Below are 18,497 nucleotides of genomic sequence, written 5' to 3'. Positions count from 1 at the left end.
TTATTATGGGTTTTCAGGCTGAAATATTATTTAATATTTTTATTATTCCCTTCTCCCTCTTTTTCAAACTTGCTGATCTTAAACGGTTTTGTAATCGAATGCGCAGCGAGCTATCGACAGTCCACGAATCGGTTAACATTACACCGCTAGTGAGTACAACCACCTACTATTTAGCGTAGCCAACCACCAAAGTGCAGCAAACATCGATAGTATCGATTAAACACATATTTGAGTGCCACCTCTAGTTTGCGAGCGTATTAAAGTTAAAAAAAAAAAACGAAAACAAATCGGAAAAAGACGGAAGTGAGTGCTTTGTGCTGCCGCCGGTGATGTGCTGAAATCGCTTCGCCAAAATAGCCCAATTTCCCAAGCGAGACACCGATTGCAAATCAAAGTAACGCCACGGAGTGCAGCAAGAAAAAAACAAAAACAATAGCAACTGCAAACATGGCACTGAAAAAAGTGAAGGGTAACTTTTTCGAGCGTATGTTTGATAAAAACCTCACCGATTTGGTGCGCGGCATTAGGAACAACAAGGATAATGAGGTAAGCGTGCCCAGGACTTGCAGCCCCGCCTCCACCGCCCACCAAAACCGCCGCCCCCCAACTGCCACGCCCCCCAAAGCGGCCCAGCTGTGCGTCCAATTAGAACTCGCTAATTGGCTGACAAATTTCGTTTGCATTAAGGGAATCTTATTAGAGTTTGGTGTGCTTGCATGTGTGCGTGTGTGGGTGAAAGTGGCTGTGTGTGTGTGTGTGTGTGTGAGTGTTTTGGCATCTGCCAACAGTGCAAAAGGAAAAGCAGGAAAAGCTTGAAAAGAACCACAAAGCCGAACGCAGAAACTCCCAACGCACCAAATTAATTAGCAAGTGGCTTTTATCAAATATTTACCCACGTTAATTCCCCCGCCGATGGTCTTTTTATTTGGTCCTTATCAGAATGCTTGGCAGGATCGGCTAACGGTACTTGAGTATCCACACGGAGAGAAAATAGCGTGTGATTTGCAAAAATTAAATTGTAATTTCAATTGCTTCTATTGTTAGTAATTGCAAATATTAATGCAATCAAAGTAATAATAAATAAATCGCTAAAAAATTAGTTTCCATTCAGTTATGGTTTGCATATCGTGCAATAAGAACAATTGAGAAATAAGAATATATGCAAGAATAACTAAGTTTGTCTACGTAAACAAAAAATAAGTGGCTCTTGATTGAATTCGATTTCTATAACTTGCACTGCGCATTTCGATTGTTATTTTTGCTCTTTTGTGGTCCACTCTAAGCGCTGATTTACAAATGTGCTTAAATTAATAGCATTCATTTGTTTTAGTAAGATAAAAGAATCATTAATTATTTAATATTGTGCAGTTTTAATTTCAAATAAATGTTACTCATCAGTTGGCGTAGTTTCCATGTAACTTTTAAAGTAAACAACTTATGGCTATCACATTTTCATTTTGTACAGCACAAATGAAGAGTAAACAATCAATTGTTGTGTATTTACATTCGATTTTATCAGCAACTGCATCGAAATTAAAAAAATAATGCAACAACACTATTGTTTTACCCGCCACTGTACGATTTGGAATTTGTGTTTACTTTATTTTGGTTCTGTTGCTGTGGGCATAAAACTGATAGCCCCACGACGAATCTCAGATATGTTTGTTGTTTTACTATGTGCTGCCATTGCACATTTCGCATTTTCACATACTATATTTAGAATATAAACATATTGATTGACAATAACTTTCACCGCAGGCCAAATACATATCGACGTGCATCGAGGAGATCAAACAGGAGCTGCGACAGGACAATATCAGTGTCAAGTGCAATGCAGTGGCCAAGTTGACCTACGTAAGTTGATATACATACATTATTACACACTTATTTGGAATCCTTAAACAAAAGACGCACCACAGATGATTAACTCACTATTGGCGCACAATAATGAAGGACTATTAGAACCTATAGGGGTTTTTGAAAAAGCTAATTAGACAATCGCAAATGGCCTGTTCAAAAATAAGCTGATTAGACGCACCGACAGCCCAAAGAGGATTCAGGATTCTCCCCCACCCAAGACGACGGCTTAGCATTAGAATCAGCAGTGCAGATGATTGCGTGTGCATGGATGTGCACCGGATTCTGGTGGCAGCCATTCAAAGTCGACCAAGTGCACGGCTGCACTTGATGCAAATTGCCTGGGCCGGGCGGTATACATGGGGTCCTTGTAGGCAAGTGCGACAATAAGGACTAAAACAGCAACAGCCGTTAAGCTAACAACTGAATCGGCGGAAACAAGGCGAACCTTTGTCCCACGCCCACGCCGATGGGTGTGGTGTTGGGCGCACCACTAACAAGCGATCCAAAAGATGCCATCAAAAGTGGGCACAGTTGTGTTGGCAATAATAGCACTGCTATCCTGCAAATCCCAAATCAAGTTGGCTAAAACTGAAATCTGGTACATAAGCTTAGTGGTTTTTACCATCTTTACTTGCACATAATTTTAGTTAGATTGCTAAGTCTAGGTAACTAGCGATTTACCCCCGAGTGTTAGGTGCAGCTAAGGAGATTTTAATGCTAACGAGAGTCCTTGGGCCTATCCTGCGCACATATTTCGCAGGCACACATTTGCACACAATCAGCAGAAAATGTTAATATTTATTGATTCGATTTCGCTTGCGACAGATACAAATGCTGGGCTACGACATCTCCTGGGCGGGCTTCAACATCATCGAGGTGATGAGCTCATCCAGATTCACCTGCAAGCGAATTGGCTACCTGGCGGCCAGCCAATGTTTCCATCCGGACAGCGAGGTAATATTCACATTACTAACTGCATTAAACAAAGCATTCAATTTCGATGTATATTTTCCGCACATTTGCAGCTGCTCATGCTGACCACGAATATGATACGCAAGGATCTCAACTCACAGAACCAATACGATGCGGGTGTGGCGCTCAGTGGACTGAGCTGCTTTATATCGCCCGATCTGTCCCGCGACTTGGCCAATGATATTATGACACTGGTATGGATATTATGACACTGGTATCATATGTGCACATCGATTGATTTGTACCATTCGCAACTAATCCGCAGATGAGCTCAACAAAACCGTATCTGCGCATGAAAGCCGTCCTTATGATGTATAAAGTATTTCTACGCTATCCCGAGGCATTGAGACCTGCATTTCCCAAACTCAAAGAGAAACTGGAGGATCCTGATCCAGGTTTAACCAACATACCACATACATCATTCTGCAGCTATTTCCATGCAATCCATGTATCTAATGCACTACTATTCTGGTTTTACAGGTGTTCAATCAGCTGCCGTGAATGTAATATGTGAACTAGCACGTAAGAATCCCAAAAACTACCTGCCCCTGGCGCCGATCTTCTTCAAGCTAATGACCACGTCGACCAACAACTGGATGCTGATCAAGATCATCAAGCTGGTGAGTGCGGATCCACTGATCACTGGCCACCAAATAGATTCACAATGATTACTTTACTTTGAATTTTAAGTTCTGTTTTAAGTACGTATCCGTTTATCTTTTGATTTTCGTTTGTTCGTTTGTGGACAAACGGCGATTTTGTTTTAGCTGTATACTATGTATGTATATACCATACGTATGTATACTCTTTATATATGACAATTCAATTTTTGTCTAACAAAAAGTTAATTAACACTACAACTACTCCTCCCCCTCTCCTCCCTCTGCTCCCGCTCCAAACGAACCAACAAAAAATAATTAATAATATATACAAACCACTCCAAAACAAATACTAATGAAAACTGAAAAACTGAATGAAATGCCAAATGAAAATCGAATGAATTTTAGTTCGCGAGCCTCACGACAATTGAACCGGCGCTGGGACGCAAATTGACTCAGCCCCTAATTGAAATTATTTCCAGGTTTTTATCGGCGCGCTTTTCTTTAATCAGACCAACGAAAAATCCAATCCAGAAAACTTAATTAAAAACCAGCACGCGCTTTGATTTACTCTAAAGCATTTTACTATTTACAATTTAGTTATTGAACAATCCATTATTGTTTCGTTGGTATATATTTTCGTATCCTAATTGTTTAAATGGAATCAACACACAGACATTGTTGTATTCTTTAGTAATTATTTCCATGTCTTATTTTGATTTAATCAGGGCGAAATCGTATATCTACTTTAACGATCTTGCTCGGATTTATCTACATCACATATTTCACAGCCACTCCTTCACGAACCCAAAAAAAAAAAAAAATAATAAAAAACACATGAGCGTCGTAATTGATTATTATAAATGTATTGAAATTACCCGAATTGACAATGCAATTTCAATGACACACAACTTTTGTACACCCATGTTGATGCACATGATGTTCCATGTTCCCCAAAATGAACAAAGTTTATCGAACAAGTTATAAGTTGATATAAAAGTGTGACAATACGTTTCCCATATTTGGAACCATCTATGTCTATAAGCTTTGCTTCATATGATCACATCCTCAATTCACACCGAGTCGTTATCCTTTGGCTTCATTGTGTTGAAAACTGCTTAATTCGCTTGATTCAAAATAAGAACAAACTTCAAACGATGAACTATACCAACTATTATTTCGCTATCACAAAAAAAAAAGAAGATATATGTACAACCAAGACCCTGAGATACACAAAAATATATAGACATATCATCAAGAGATCCAATCCGAATGGAAAAGGACCAGGAAACTCACAGCCACAGCCAGTTTAAGAGAAAGTTAAATTACTTCTTAGAGTGTTCCAGTTTACCTTTTTCTTTTACCACTTCATTTTTAGTTTCGTTTTCGGTTTTAGCTTTAGTTTTAGTTCTAGTTCTAGTTTTATTTGTGGATAAGGACGTTGATGATTTCGATTGTATGTAATTTATAATTTCTTGCTTGTTTCTTTTTCTCTTTGCATTTGCAGTTTGGCGCTTTAACCCCCTTAGAACCCCGGCTAGGAAAGAAATTAATAGAACCACTCACAAATCTAATTCATAGGCAAGTCTTAAAATCATTGCAAAACAAACAAACAAACAAAACAAAAATACAAATACAAATCAACTGAACTGAACCTAACTGAAAATGTGAAATACGATACGATTTCCCAAAAATGTGTGGAAAACGATTGCAACATAGCAAGGCGAAAGCAAAAAATTCGAAATCGCTAAGTGACCGATTAATGGTCGATATCAATTGATCGATAATTGAAGCTGCTCGATGATTGTGCGTCTGAAAGTTATACATTCGTTATTATCATTTAACTGTACAAATCTTCTAGCTTCTTATGTCCGTTACCTCTCTCTCTCTCTTTCTCTCTCCCACTCGCTCAACTTATGACTGTCGCCATCCTGCTTAAGTTTGTATTTGTTTCTATAATTTCGTCGTTTGCCTATCGATATTTTGCTTATCGAGCACACTCATTGAGAGCCAAAGTTCTAATCTAGTCAAATCGGAAGAAGCGAAAGAAAAACAAATGATCGAGCCGTTGCAGTTGTTGTTGTTGCTGTTGTTAGTTTTTCTTTTTGGTTGCCTTTGCTGCTGCGTTGCTTCGCAATGTTGTGTTTCCCCAATGTCTATCGCAATAATCGCTAATTGTTATCGCTACCACAATATATATGCTATCGATATTGCTACCGTTGTTGTTGCCATTGCTAATTGCTATTTGCTATTGTTGTAGTGCAATGTTTGTCGCTTTACCGCTGCTTACTCTTAATACAAGTTCCTACTTTTTTTTCTCAAACTAATACAAACCACAAACAAAAAAATTATCAAAACTAACCGAAACACCAACAAAAAATGAAAACAAAACAAAAAACGAACCAAAAACCAAACCCAACTCACTCAACAGCACCTCGGCGATGAGTCTCCTGTACGAGTGCATCAACACGGTGATCGCGGTGCTCATCAGCATTAGCAGCGGCATGCCCAACCACAGTGCCTCCATCCAGCTCTGCGTGCAGAAGCTGCGCATCCTCATCGAGGACTCGGACCAGAACTGTGAGTATAACCCAGTTTTCCCAACCGGTTTCAAAAAACACGCTTTTTAGAACCGTTTTAGTATAGGATAGAATTGGAAATTTGTTTTGCTGTTTATTTGGTTACTAAATTCTAGTTACAAGATTTTTGTGGGAAACAGCATAGTATTTGAAGAAGCTAACGATTACTTTTCCAATTTCCCATTCAGTGAAATATCTTGGACTGTTGGCCATGTCGAAAATCCTGAAGACGCACCCGAAGAGTGTGCAGGCGCACAAGGATCTCATACTCGCCTGCCTGGACGACAAGGATGAATCGATACGTCTGCGCGCCCTGGACCTTCTCTACGGCATGGTCTCGAAGAAGAACCTTATGGAGATTGTTAAGCGATTGCTGGGCCACATGGAGCGGGCAGAGGGTTCCGCCTATCGGGACGAATTGCTCTACAAGGTGATCGAGATATGCGCGCAGAGTTCGTATCTGTATGTGACCAACTTCGAGTGGTATCTAACTGTGCTCGTCGAGCTCATCCAACTGGAGGCCGGCTCGCGGCACGGTCGCCTCATTGCAGAGCAACTCCTTGACGTGGCCATTCGAGTGCCTGTGGTCCGGCAATTTGCCGTCAACGAGATGACCAATCTGCTGGACACGTTCACCGTTTCGGCGCAAAGTAACTCCATGTACGAGGTTCTCTACGCCGCCGCCTGGATCGTTGGTGAGTTTGCTGGCGAGCTGGAGGATGCGGAGAAGACGCTCAACATCCTGCTCCGTCCGAGGCTACTGCCCGGTCACATCCAGGGTGTCTATGTGCAGAACGTGATCAAGTTGTTCGCCCGCCTGGCCACCACGTGTTTGGAGCTTCAGGATCTGCCTGGTTTAGTGACAGTAAGTGCTCCCCCTATACATACTTTCAAATGATCTCTTCTGAGAATGCCCATTATCATTTGTAGCTCTGCGACCATGTGCTGGACAAGCTTCAGCACTTCAATGGTTCCAGCGACATTGAGGTGCAAGAGCGAGCCAACTCCGCTTGCATGCTGATCGAGATGCTGCGCAACCAGCTGACCACGTCGACCGATGCCATGGCCATGGACACGACGACGGAGGGCGGCATTCCGCCGCTGGCCATTGAGATTGTCCAGGAGATGACGCTGCTGTTCACAGGCGAGCTGATTCCGGTGGCGCCCAAGGCGCAACGGAAGGTGCCCCTGCCAGATGGCCTCGATCTGGATGAGTGGATTAATGCACCGCCTCCGGAAGATGCGGCAAGCAGTTCGTCCTCGGAGCACGACAAGGATGAGCTATTTGTTAGTGCCACGCAGGCAGGAACGGCAGCTGATGGCGGCGCAAAGCGGCGACAGAGTCTGGAGCTCACGCCCGAGCAACTGGAGCGGCAGCGAATGGCTCGTCTCATTGAGCAGTCGAACAATCCTCACTACCTCAAGTCCACGCCCACGGCGAGTGGTGCCTCGAATGCGGATCAGTATGACAATATTGATGACATACCCATTACGGAGCTGCCACTGGACATGGAGGGCGTGGCCGCTCTGCGCGTGGGCAGTAAGTTATGAGCAGTGATTATACAATCAGCTATATTTTACATTATATGTTTCTGTAGTCACCAAGCGGTCGGATAAGTACCTCCAGGAACAGCAGGCGGCGCAGGGCAGCAAGGATGGCAAAAAGAAGCATAAAAAGGGTAAAAAGAGCAAAAAGGCCAAGAATAAAGTGGCGTACAACAGCAGCTCCGAATCGGAAGGAGGTAAGCCGGAGTTAAACATGTTGTGTCCCATTACATTGACTTATGACTTTAACACTTTGCAGAACCGAAACCCTTGCACATTGTGAACACCACGCTGGACATGCCCGAAGGTGTCTCCATGTCGGACAGCGAGGACAAGGATGGCAAATACGATCCAAATGATCCGCACCGAGCCCTGGACATTGAATTGGACATGTAATCAAAGAGCTGAGAGCTTCGCAGAATTAAAAATGGCTAAATGTATTTTTTAAATCTCCTTACAGTACGGAGTTCGAGGCGCCCGCGGCGAGGTCAGCGTCCAAAAAGTCAGCGGCGGACAAAGAGAATCTCAAGACGCCGGCGGAGTCGGCCGGCGGTGGTAACGCCGCCAAGAAGGATAGGAAAAAGGACAAGGATAAGGACAAGGAGAGGAAGGTGAAGCGGGAGCATCGGGAGAGCAAGCGGGAACGCAAGGAGGCTGCTGTACAGCCGGTGATCGATCTCATTGACGCCGACACGCCCACTCCCAGTCCCAGCCACACCTCCGCCCCCAGCAACAATAGCAACGACAAGAACAACACTTCAACTGTCCTTCCAGATGCGCCAAAGCATCACAAAAAGAAGAAGAACAAGGAGAAGTCGACGGATGAAGCGCCTGATGCACTGGCCACCGCCACCGGGAGCAACATCATCGATGTGGGCGTGGAGGAGTCGTCCGAGGTGGCGTCCAAGGCGCACAAGAAGAAGCATAAAAAGGAGAAGTCACAGCGCAAGGAGAAGAAGAAGGCTTCCGAATCTGCATCTGCATCAGCATCCGTATCCGCCATCGTTTCGATCGGCGACTACGAACAGCCACTGGGAATCTCAACGCCCAGCAAAGAGATTTTGTAATTGCTAAGCTCCAAGTTCCACTATTATAATTAATCATTATTACGATTGTTTTTTGTGTCGATTCATTATTACGCGTTTATTCGGAAATTTGTGAGAGGCGAAGCTAGCTTCAGAATCTCTCCATTTTCGTTAAGTTGAAACAATTGCCTCCCAAGAGAATGAAGAAAAACTAAACAAATTATCGCTGCGATATAAAAACAAACAAAACCAACATTGAACAAATTGATATGCTAAAAAATAAATCAACATAAACCGTATATATATATGCATACGTATATAAATAATTATTAATAAATAGGAGTGTAATTTTAAAATGTAAAATGCCGCCAGTCTGCCAATTGCGGCTTAAAACATGAAGAGAAAGCTGCAAAGAATCGGAAATGAATTTGAGAAACAGATCAACTGGCAATCAGAATGCCATGCGATGCAGATCGATTCCTGGATACTATCTATTTTTAATGAATTTGTAGCCTAGAGCATGCGATTCCACTAAAAAACAAAAAAACACACCCACAAACACAGACAATTATATAGCTATAGTTATATAAAATGGAATTTTATAATGAATCCCACACAGAGAATAGAACAAACTGCATGGATTGTAAAAAACAAATTATATATGTATACATGTGAAACCGTATGAATCAAATATAAAGTACTGCTATACACCATATTTACTAAACAAAAAAAACAAAAACTGATACAGAAAAGGAACAGAAGCTAAGTGAAATTATACATACATACATGCATATTATATACAAACAAACACCCACACAAGCCCACATACAAATATATAAACGTTAAATAAATGAAAAGTACAATACAGTTGCATATTGATTTATTAAATTTTTTTTATTTTATTAAATTGAAGTTGGAATGAACTAATAATAGAAATAAACCAAAAGTCGCTTCATAAAATAAATAGAAAATGGGTAACACAAATAAAGACAAAATAGTCAAATTACTTTCAAAAATAATTTGCCCTTTGACTTGGGATTATTTTTCAACAACACTTTTAGAAATAAATCACTAAATACAATTATCATATGTTTTTGGACTTCAATTTCCGTTTGTTTATTTTGAAGTTCGGCAACGATGTTAATTTATTATGTTAAAAAAAAAGAAGAACAGAAATCAAAAATTCAAAATTAGACTTACAACTAATTAAACTAAACCTATTTTAAATTAAACCTTTGAAGGCTTTAATTCAATAACTTTTATATAACTACAAAATATCAAAATATCGAACAGGAACAAACAAAAAATCCAATGCATGTACACAGAATGTAATGATTCGTTCAAAGCAGCTGGTACTTTCCCAGATCGGCATCCCTGCCGTTCATCAAATACGCGTTGATGGCAATCTGGCTGAGCACCTGCACACCACATTTGTGGAGATACTCCATGTCCTGGGGCGACAGCGGCGCCTTCTTCACATCGACAAAACAATGGCTGGCACTTTTGGCCACAGTATCTTTGGAGAACGGAGTAGTGGGCTCCAGGATGCAGGCGCCGCCGGCACGCAGCACATTCCTGATGGGCGCACCGCTCCTCTCGTTCATGCTGAGTATAACCCGGTGATCGGAGAAGGCGCCGCCGCCGCACGCACTCAACTCCGTGCGCCAACGATGGACGGCGGCAGCGATGGGCTCCTCCTCCGGTGCCAGGGTGGGCAAGTTAATGGCCTTCGGGTTGCCCCATTCGTACAGCGTTTCGTCCAGGAAGCCGCCACGCGCATGAGACTGATCGATGTACTGGATATTGAGTATCCATTTCCCGGCCGCAATGCAGGCCAGCATCTTCTCGCCGCGATTCGGACGCTCGCACAGCAGATGGGTGCAGCTATCGTCATAGTTCACCAGATTCTCGCACACTTTCCCGCCCAGTTGGGTGATCCGTTCGATTAGTTCCGCCCGCTTTTCGTCATCATCACCGCACGAGATGCTGAAGCACGGTATGCCAGCATGCTGCATCTTCGGTGAACCGCCAGAGGATCTTCTCTTTGCCGCATTGAACTCCGCCGGATCGCGCCAGTCGACCATGTCCTCGGTGCCCAGGGCAAAGCCCTCGGACTCGAAGGGCTGCACATACTGCACCTCGCTCTCGCCACAATCCATGTCGTTGTCGTGGCTGCGCTTCAGGCTGTTCCTTCGCGATTCGCAGTCCCTTAGGTAGTCGGTGATCTGCTTGACATCTGGCGCCACTGCGGGAACATCTGGGGCCATAACGGGAACGGCCGACTCCTCGAAGCTAATCTTGTCAAAGTTAATGGTGCTCTGACCTTCCTCGCTTAACGTTGGTCCATCTGATCGCCGTGGCGGCGCTGCTTCGGTTGGACTCTGTGTGTTCGGTACGAAGGGTGATTGCGTTCCGCTGCGTGGTGATCCTATGGACACCCTGAGAGGCGTCTTTTTGCCTGGCGATAGCTTCGGTGGTTTCGGTGATCTATCAAAGTTGAGTTTGGTGGCCTGCGTCGTCCTGGTTGGCGGCTTCTTCTTTACCGTCGATGGCGATTCCGATAGCGCTGGCACCTTAGCATCACTTTCTTCATATTCGATGCCCAGAGTTTCGCATGTGATCCGCATCACGCGCTTCCTGATGACGGCCAACGGTGTGTCTGGTTTGATTTTCTGGATGGGCAGGCGCCAGCGCCGCTCAAAATCATCGGCCATCCGCTGCTGGAACTCGGGAGTGAGGCAAAAATCTGGAATTCCCGGTGTGGGTCGTTGATGCTTGCGACTGACGGGCGTGCAGGCCTGCCGCCGAATGCGTTCCAATTCCGGCGTTTGGTTCTCGCGCATTTCACGGATAATCTCGCGCACACAATCCTTGCCCTCCTCTGTATCCAGGCGTTCAACGAATTGCTCTAGGAAGTCCAGATTGTACTGCGGGGCACCCACCTGGCTAAGTGGCGTGCATGGAGAGTCGGGAGAAGATGTGGAGCTGCTGCCACGATGACGAGCACTGCCTCCTGGTATTCCAGCTAGCTCGGAAACTCTCTTGTTGCGCAGGGGCGTCAGTTCAGGAGCTCCTGGACTGCCAGCAGTAACTGGTGTGACAGATCCCGCTGGTTGGTTCTCGGCCTCCTCCATGGTTACATTTGGCTGAGCCACCAATGTGGACTCATTCGGTCTTCTTGGTGTTCGAGTATTGCTGTCCCGCAAGCGCGGTGATATGGGGAAGTCCTCGGGACTCTTGCCCACCAAATATCCGACGAAGGGCAGCTTCTGACCAGAGCGGGCGCACTGCACCAGCCAATCGGATGTGACCACGGGATAGTTCCATTTGATGGCACCTTCGTACTTGGAGCCCTCGGCACTGGGACACACCAGCAGCGGTTTCTCCTTCTTGATGAATGTCTTATTGACGGAGGCGCCAAGTAGTTCTGCTGTCGCATTAATAAAGTCCCGCTCCAATCCCGCATAAATGGACACGACAATAGTCATTCCCTTGAGCGGCTGACGCAGTGCGGTAGCCGGCACATGTTTGTGGTAATATTCGATGGGCAGCAGTTGATTCTTTTTCATGCAGCTTTCCAGGAACAATTCGGTGACCACATGGCGGGCCCTGACGGGTAGTTGCTTCACGTCGAAGGCTACCTCAAAGCTGACAATGGCGAAATCCACTTCATCGGAGAAACTCGATGGCACCAATAAGCCTTGGGCAGCTTCGCACTCGGTCAGCATTTGGTTGAAGAACTCCTCGTTGAAGCACTCCTTGTGCACATAAACAGAGACACCGGCGAAGTAGTCCAACTTATCGAAATCAATGGATAGAGTGCTGGCACTGAGGTCCGGCAATGGCAAACCGGCAGCGGGAGGTTTTGGATTGGCTATCGATACTCGCTGGCGTATATCCATTTGGGTGGAACTTGCCGCTGGTTGAAGGAGACTGACATCTGCCGGTGGCAGTTGTGCCACTGCTCCTTGGTCCTGTGAGTACTGATCCAGCAGCGTATGATCCGGCTCCTCGTGCTCCTGTTCCTGCACGGGATCCGGTTCCTGATCGAAAAGCTTCTTCTTGATGGGCAATGTTGGTTGCTTGAAGCTGTGATTCATGGAGCGCAGGGTTCGCTTGCTAGCAGGTGAGGCAACGTCTGGTTCTCGATTCTGTGGCATCGACACACGATGCACCAACTCACTGACCACGCGACCAGCTCGAATGCTCTCCAGCAGCCAATCTAGGCGCACCACATGAACAGAACCCATGAGACCATCGTGCTGCCACTGCCGGTACTCGGCGTCATCCAGTTGGCCCACAATGATGTGTGAGATGCCCTCATTGGCCTCATCATAGCGGGTCGCTCCGCCCGTATTCAGCACTCTGTTTAGCTTCTCACGCTCCTCTGAGCGGAAGCCACTCAAATACACACAGCAGCCATCCAGAAAGGCGCCCGCCTTTTTCGCCTGGCGCGGTTCAATTTCGGCCAGCACCTGCTGGTAGTTTCGGCCACTGCTAGTGGCCTGCTTGAGCAGCTGCTTGGCGGGCGAGCTGCTGCCCACACTGCTGACGGATTCGTTGACGGTACTAAGATCGCTGCACATGCGACGCGAACCGGAGACGAAGCTGATACGTGAGAGATCCGAGAGGTGCGTTTGATCTGCACCGGGAGCTGCGCCCGGACGAGTGGTCTTGGTGGGTGTGGACGACGTCTTGCCAGGCCGCACCTCATAGTCCTTTGTGGGCAGAGCGTAGCCGCGATTGCAGCTATCGAAGATCCATTCCGGCAGCAAGACATCCTTCTTGTAGCGTATGGCCGCCTTATACTTTTCGGTGTCCGTTTTTGTTTGCTCGGTGATGACGATGTCCACCACCTGGGAGCGGAAGGCGCGATGATAGATGCCTCCATTCTCGTTGACCAGCCGCATAACTTGATCCTTGCGCGCCACATCCAATCCACTGCACGTGATGTTCGCCCCAAAGAAGATGGGCAGGCGATACTTATCGAAATCAGGATCCGTGGCCATGATGCTCTCGCGCTGGCTGCGACGGCTCTGATCCCAGACGTACTGCACCCAGTCGACGTGCATCACGGGTACTCCGTTCAGCGTTGCCTGCTCGTACTTGCTGGACTTTATGGTGTTCGATATGAGGTGGGTGGTGCGATGCCCGAAGCTCTGAAAGTATACGCCGCCCATCCAGTTTATGAGCCTACTCAATTCCTCTTTCTTCTGTGGCGTTATGCCCGTGGCCGAGACCTGGAGATCCCGCATGGCCGTGGTGTAGATGGCACTGCTGCCCTCGGGAATGGGTTCATTGCGCCGCAGGCAGGTAATCAGGCACGGTGGCCCCAGAATTAGTGCTCGCGTCTGCTGCAATTGCTCGAAGAATTCGCCCTCGAACTGGGTCAGCACAAAGACGTCCTTCTTGGTCAGGTTGCCGGCTGCGATCAGGGGATATCCCTCGCTTGGCTTTATTTGCCGGATCTGCGTTTCCGCCAACTGTTGGCCCAGTAGCTCCCGCGACGCCTCGAATTGCTGCAGTGTGTCGGCCTCCTGGGCGCCACCATCGCCCGGCTTCAGATTGTTCACGAAGTACGCGCAGATGGTCTCGTCCATGCTCATGCTTATGCTCATGATGGCGGTTGCGAGTGTGTTCTCAGCTCCGTGATGCGCTGCAAAATTGCGGAGATTTTCGCACTGCACTTTTTTTTGCGTGCGCTATTTTGGCGCCGTTTGTTGTTGCTTTAAATCCGTTGGCAACGCTGGCTTGTGATTCGTTGGCAACTACGAGTTGAGGTATGTGGCAACGCCGACGGTGAATTAAAAAATAATATATATGGGTAATTATAATTATTCATTTCTTAGGTGTAGAGATTTTATATTTACTATTTCTTAAATATATAAAATATTTCGAAAATAAACAGTTATATGTCAGTTTCGGTTTAAGTTATCGATATATTTCATTTGAAATCGTTGACCAAGCGAAATATCGATATAAGCGTTGTCGACAGCAGCTCAGCCCTAAAAGAAAGGAAGAAAGAAGAAAGGAAATCAGAAGTAATCCAGACATTGACTAACTCGGACTAGTCCTAGTTTTGTGGTTAAAGGCTCCTACACTTGAAGGCGACCACAGCTTTCGCAGGACGCGTACACACACACACACACACACACAGCGGCCATTCTCCGCCGAACAAGTGAAATGCCAACATGCCATTGTATGTGTGTGGTGGTGACCAACTGATATAGAATTATAGACCAAAGCAAAGCGCAGAGAAAACGTAGGCCAAAAGCTATATTGGATCGGTGTCACAGTTTTCCATAGCGCACCGACCTGTCAAATGGGAAACTTTGTGAGCAGACAGAACGCGGCGGTGGAGGAGGCCGATCCGAGCACGAACAATGCCTACAAGTATCCACCGAGAATGGGTAACTTCTTTGGCACCCACTTCATCATGGGCGGCGAGCGCTTCGACACGCCCCAACCGGAATCGTACTTGTTTGGCGAGAATGCGGATCTCAATTTCCTGGGCAATCGGCCCACAGCCTTTCCGTATCCCCCGCCGCAGGCCAATGAGCCCACGAAGACGCTGAAGAGTCTGGTCAACATTCGCAAGGAGTCGGTGCGTTTCGTCAAGACGATGAACGACAAGAAGCTGGGCGGTGTACTCGAGAAGCCCAAGATGAAGGAGATTGATCGGGATTTGGATTTGGACAAGGAGAAGTCCAACGTCACCATCGAGGATGTAGATGGAAATGTGCTCTGCTCGATGGGTTTGGGTGGCGGTGATGCCGATATGACGCCCCCACCACCGCCCTGCTCTTACAACATCGAGTTTACCTTTGACTCGGACGCCAAGTGCGCCATTACCATTTACTATTTCTGCTCGGAGGATGTCAGTCCCAGCGGCGTGACGCTGGTGCCGCGCGAGGGTCTCACCTCGGAGACGTACCACTACGAGAAGGGCATCAATCAGTGCTTCTCGCAGCCGAGCCATGTCTTCAATCCGCAGCAGATGCCCGAGGATGAGCTGGGCTATAGTCCCGGCCGAGAACAGTATCCGGTGGCCATTCACTGTGTGGTGGAGGAGGGCAGCGACGAGTGTCGCCAATCGCACACCACCATCTGTGTGATCGATCATCATCCGGAAAACGGCAGCTATGTGCTGCGTGCCCTGAAGCAAAAGATCTTTGTGGATGGCTTGTGCTACCTGCTGCAGGAGATCTATGGCATCGAGAACAAGGCCGTGAACAAAACGTCTCTGGACGAGGAGATCGACGATCATGGCAGCGAGTGTGTCATTTGCATGAGTGAGACGAGGGATACGCTCATCCTGCCCTGCCGCCATCTCTGTTTGTGCAATTCATGTGCGGATTCGCTGCGTTACCAGGCCAACAACTGTCCTATTTGCCGCGCTCCGTTTCGGGCGTTGCTTCAGATCCGTGCTGTTCAGAAGGGAATCAGCACGCATGTGCTGCACCAGAACACGCCCACATCGGCGGCCGGGGAGCCAGCGCCAGTGGATGTTCCGCCAGGCTATATTCCAGTCTCACTAATTGAGGCACTCAACGGACCGCCACAGTATGTGGCCAGGGCTAGGTGAGCTATGGAATGAATTAACCGAAAAACGTACGTAGCTGATGCCTTTCTTCCAATTTCAGGAACAGCGAACACGACATCACGGATTCAGCTGCCACCGTGGCCGCTTCGACAATGACCAGTGCTGACATCAAGGCCACATCGCCGATCAAGTCCAGCAGCCAGCGTCGACCGAAGATCAAGAAGAACGCTTCGACGTGCACGTCGACCAGTGAGGTGGGCACAATTACCAATCAATCGGGCGGCGGCAATGGGTCATCCACACACTCTGTGGAGATTGAAAGCGATCCGAAGAAGTCCAGCACGGCCACCTGTACTTCGCCAACTTTGGGGGCATCCACTTCGCCGGACCCGAAACAGGACAAGCTGCAGATTGTCAACGAACGAAAGTATCCCAGATCCACAGCCGGTTCCGGTGGCGATGGCTCCGCGGGGACAGATGACGATGTGGACAGTGAGAACGAGAAGCTATCGCCTTTGCTATCACCCGGCAGCAAGAGCAAGAACGTGTCTAGCAAATCGCTGAAGCAGGTGGTGGCTTGCCTCGAAGCGGATGATGATGTCGATAATAAGAGCAGCATTGGTGATGGACCGACCGAGGAGTCCAGCCTGAAGAAGGTTTCATCGCTGAAGCGCTCCAAACCGAGGCCAGAACTTAGCGGAAGCGGTGCACCCTCACCCGCCGAGGTCACGGCCGAGGATTCGGATTATTACACGCCGGAGGATACTCAGAACTCGATATTAAGTCCACTGTGCCCCACGGAGCGAGCCAAAAGCGGTGATCCCCTTGGCGCCGGCAGCCTTGGCAATGGTGTTCTCAGCGTGGGCAGGAGCGCAGGATCAGTGGGCGGACAAGGTGGAGTGGGACCCGTCGTTGTTGGTTTCAGTAGTGCAGTTAAGAAGAACCTGCACAAAAAGTCCACATCGGTGGGCAACATGGTGGGCTCCGGATCGGTGACAACGGTTGTGGACTTGAAGTCCAACAACGTGAGCTCCCTGCCAGGTGGGTGCTACTGGTTCGGTTTCACATTGTTTCATGATTAAAACATATATCTTCCTGCCATCCAGACATGTTGGACAGCCCAATCAGCGGCAACTCGGCCTCGACGCGCAGCTCCAGTGATAGCTACTCCTCCAGTTCGTCAACCAAGCAGCTGCTCAGCTCCAATCCGACCACTACGGCGGCCAATATTATCGTGGATGACAAGACAGCTCTGCAGAATGCCGTCAATGTTTAGAGCCGGTCTCAGTTGAATTTCTCAGAATTCGTTTTCTCGTTTTAGCTTTGCGTTGAAACTATTTATTCGTAGTTCACCTAGATTTAGTTAAATCAATGCTGCTTCCCCGCCCGCAGGAACAAATATTTTATATTATTGGTAATGATGATGATAGTGATAATGATGATGACGATGATGGTGTTGATGATGATAATAAGGTTAAGGATGGAGCGGAGGAGGAGCAAGGAATAAGGACACCAGGACGCAACACTTAACCAGTATACAGTATATACATACACACACAAACACCACAGACGCGAAAAGACACACGTCCCACATGCATGTGTATGTAGTTTAATCTAGCATAATGGCTTGGGTATATAACTAAACTAAATCCAATAAACAACGGCGGCTAGGGCGCTGCATTCCACAGTATAAATCGAGTTAAATTAATTACACATATTAATGGGCGGTGTGGCTTGTATATTTCTCCTTGAATATCAAGAGTAGCTTGTGAATAGACCCCAATATTAGCAAGAATGAAGTAATTTAATATATTAATCTAAAGAAATTAAATACTTTGGGCAGTAAGCAGTAACAAAATAATACGAAATTGTGGTCTTAAAACTATAAATCAAATACATTTCTATATTAAATAGTTAATTCAAACACCATTTCCCATGGGTAAAGTGTAGTTTTTCCTATTTTAAGTTTAATTTTAACTTGAAATGCAATATTTAAATAAAAAACTTTTGCCAATCTCTATCGATAACAGCGCCCGCACTATCGAAAAGCTTCGATAGGCCGCTAGGAGCTGCCATCACTAGAGATCACCCTTGGAATTGTCCAATTGGATTTGTTTACCTTTCGCCCGTTTAAGCATTTCTTTTCGGTGGTTTTTCGCGTGGTAAAGTGGCTGTTTTGATTGAATTGATTGTGCGAAGGATTGAGACGGAGCGACCGTAGTTTTGCCGGAGGTACGTAAGCAGGACCTTCTCGTCCTGCTCCCACTTGGTGACCCCCTCCCCCTAGTTTTTGACCTCCTCCGCGATTGCCGGACATGTGCGTAGTGTAATTGATTTTTCGGTCAGCGGTCAAGCATTATTTATTTACAAAATT

At 46.6% G+C, this 18,497-nt stretch overlaps 4 protein-coding genes across 5 annotated transcripts in view; 3 read left to right on the top strand and 1 right to left on the bottom strand.

Moving 5' to 3' along the window:
- The first annotated feature begins 214 nt into the window (after positions 1-214).
- LOC6725885 (AP-3 complex subunit delta) lies at positions 215-9,447 on the top strand. 2 transcript variants are annotated; one of them, XM_039296508.2, is made up of 13 exons: positions 215-546; positions 1,759-1,854; positions 2,686-2,814; positions 2,886-3,026; positions 3,098-3,227; positions 3,313-3,452; positions 3,840-3,913; positions 5,863-6,011; positions 6,199-6,875; positions 6,941-7,550; positions 7,609-7,752; positions 7,815-7,947; positions 8,016-9,447. In XM_039296508.2, the coding sequence occupies exons 1-13, from the start codon at positions 448-450 to the stop codon at positions 8,620-8,622; spliced, it is 3,129 nt and encodes a 1,042-aa protein (XP_039152442.1). In that variant the 5' UTR covers positions 215-447; the 3' UTR covers positions 8,623-9,447. The 2 variants fall into 2 exon arrangements, with proteins under 2 accessions (XP_039152442.1, XP_016039255.1); XM_016172598.3 differs by lacking the exon at positions 3,840-3,913 and adding an exon at positions 4,939-5,012 and having other exon boundaries at positions 216-546.
- A 222-nt stretch (positions 9,448-9,669) lies between these two features.
- LOC27208834 (DNA topoisomerase 2-binding protein 1-A) lies at positions 9,670-14,358 on the bottom strand. Its single transcript, XM_039296498.2, has one exon. It carries the CDS (start codon positions 14,196-14,198, stop codon positions 9,921-9,923), a length of 4,278 nt encoding a protein of 1,425 aa, XP_039152432.1. The 5' UTR covers positions 14,199-14,358; the 3' UTR covers positions 9,670-9,920.
- A 181-nt stretch (positions 14,359-14,539) lies between these two features.
- Positions 14,540-17,813, top strand: LOC6740116 (E3 ubiquitin-protein ligase MGRN1). Its single transcript, XM_002076962.4, has 3 exons — positions 14,540-16,161; positions 16,224-17,164; positions 17,230-17,813. The coding sequence occupies exons 1-3, from the start codon at positions 14,903-14,905 to the stop codon at positions 17,397-17,399; spliced, it is 2,370 nt and encodes a 789-aa protein (XP_002076998.2). The 5' UTR covers positions 14,540-14,902; the 3' UTR covers positions 17,400-17,813.
- A 349-nt stretch (positions 17,814-18,162) lies between these two features.
- Positions 18,163-18,497, top strand: part of LOC6725883 (glutamine-dependent NAD(+) synthetase) — a 33,414-nt gene continuing 33,079 nt past the window's right edge. Inside the window, exon 1 of the mRNA XM_016172600.3 lies at positions 18,163-18,355. The gene's annotated coding sequence lies outside the window, so the exon portion shown is untranslated. The remainder of the gene's footprint in view (positions 18,356-18,497) is intronic.

This window comes from Drosophila simulans, chromosome X, assembly GCF_016746395.2.
Source record: "Drosophila simulans strain w501 chromosome X, Prin_Dsim_3.1, whole genome shotgun sequence".
Classification (NCBI taxonomy): Eukaryota; Metazoa; Arthropoda; class Insecta; order Diptera; family Drosophilidae; genus Drosophila; species Drosophila simulans.
This window is presented reverse-complemented; position numbering and strand designations above follow the sequence as displayed.

Excerpts from the sequence above, each read along its gene's own strand:
- LOC6740116 (XM_002076962.4), top strand. The coding sequence starts at position 14,903 with ATGGGAAACTTTGTGAGCAGACAGAACGCGGCGGTGGAGGAGGCCGAT. Across the intron at positions 16,162-16,223 it reads CAGTATGTGGCCAGGGCTAG|GAACAGCGAACACGACATCA; the intron begins GTGAGCTATGGA and ends TTCCAATTTCAG. Across the intron at positions 17,165-17,229 it reads CAACGTGAGCTCCCTGCCAG|ACATGTTGGACAGCCCAATC; the intron begins GTGGGTGCTACT and ends CCTGCCATCCAG.
- LOC6725885 (XM_039296508.2), top strand. The coding sequence starts at position 448 with ATGGCACTGAAAAAAGTGAAGGGTAACTTTTTCGAGCGTATGTTTGAT. Across the intron at positions 547-1,758 it reads GGAACAACAAGGATAATGAG|GCCAAATACATATCGACGTG; the intron begins GTAAGCGTGCCC and ends CTTTCACCGCAG. Across the intron at positions 1,855-2,685 it reads CAGTGGCCAAGTTGACCTAC|ATACAAATGCTGGGCTACGA; the intron begins GTAAGTTGATAT and ends CGCTTGCGACAG.
- LOC27208834 (XM_039296498.2), bottom strand. The coding sequence starts at position 14,198 with ATGAGCATAAGCATGAGCATGGACGAGACCATCTGCGCGTACTTCGTG.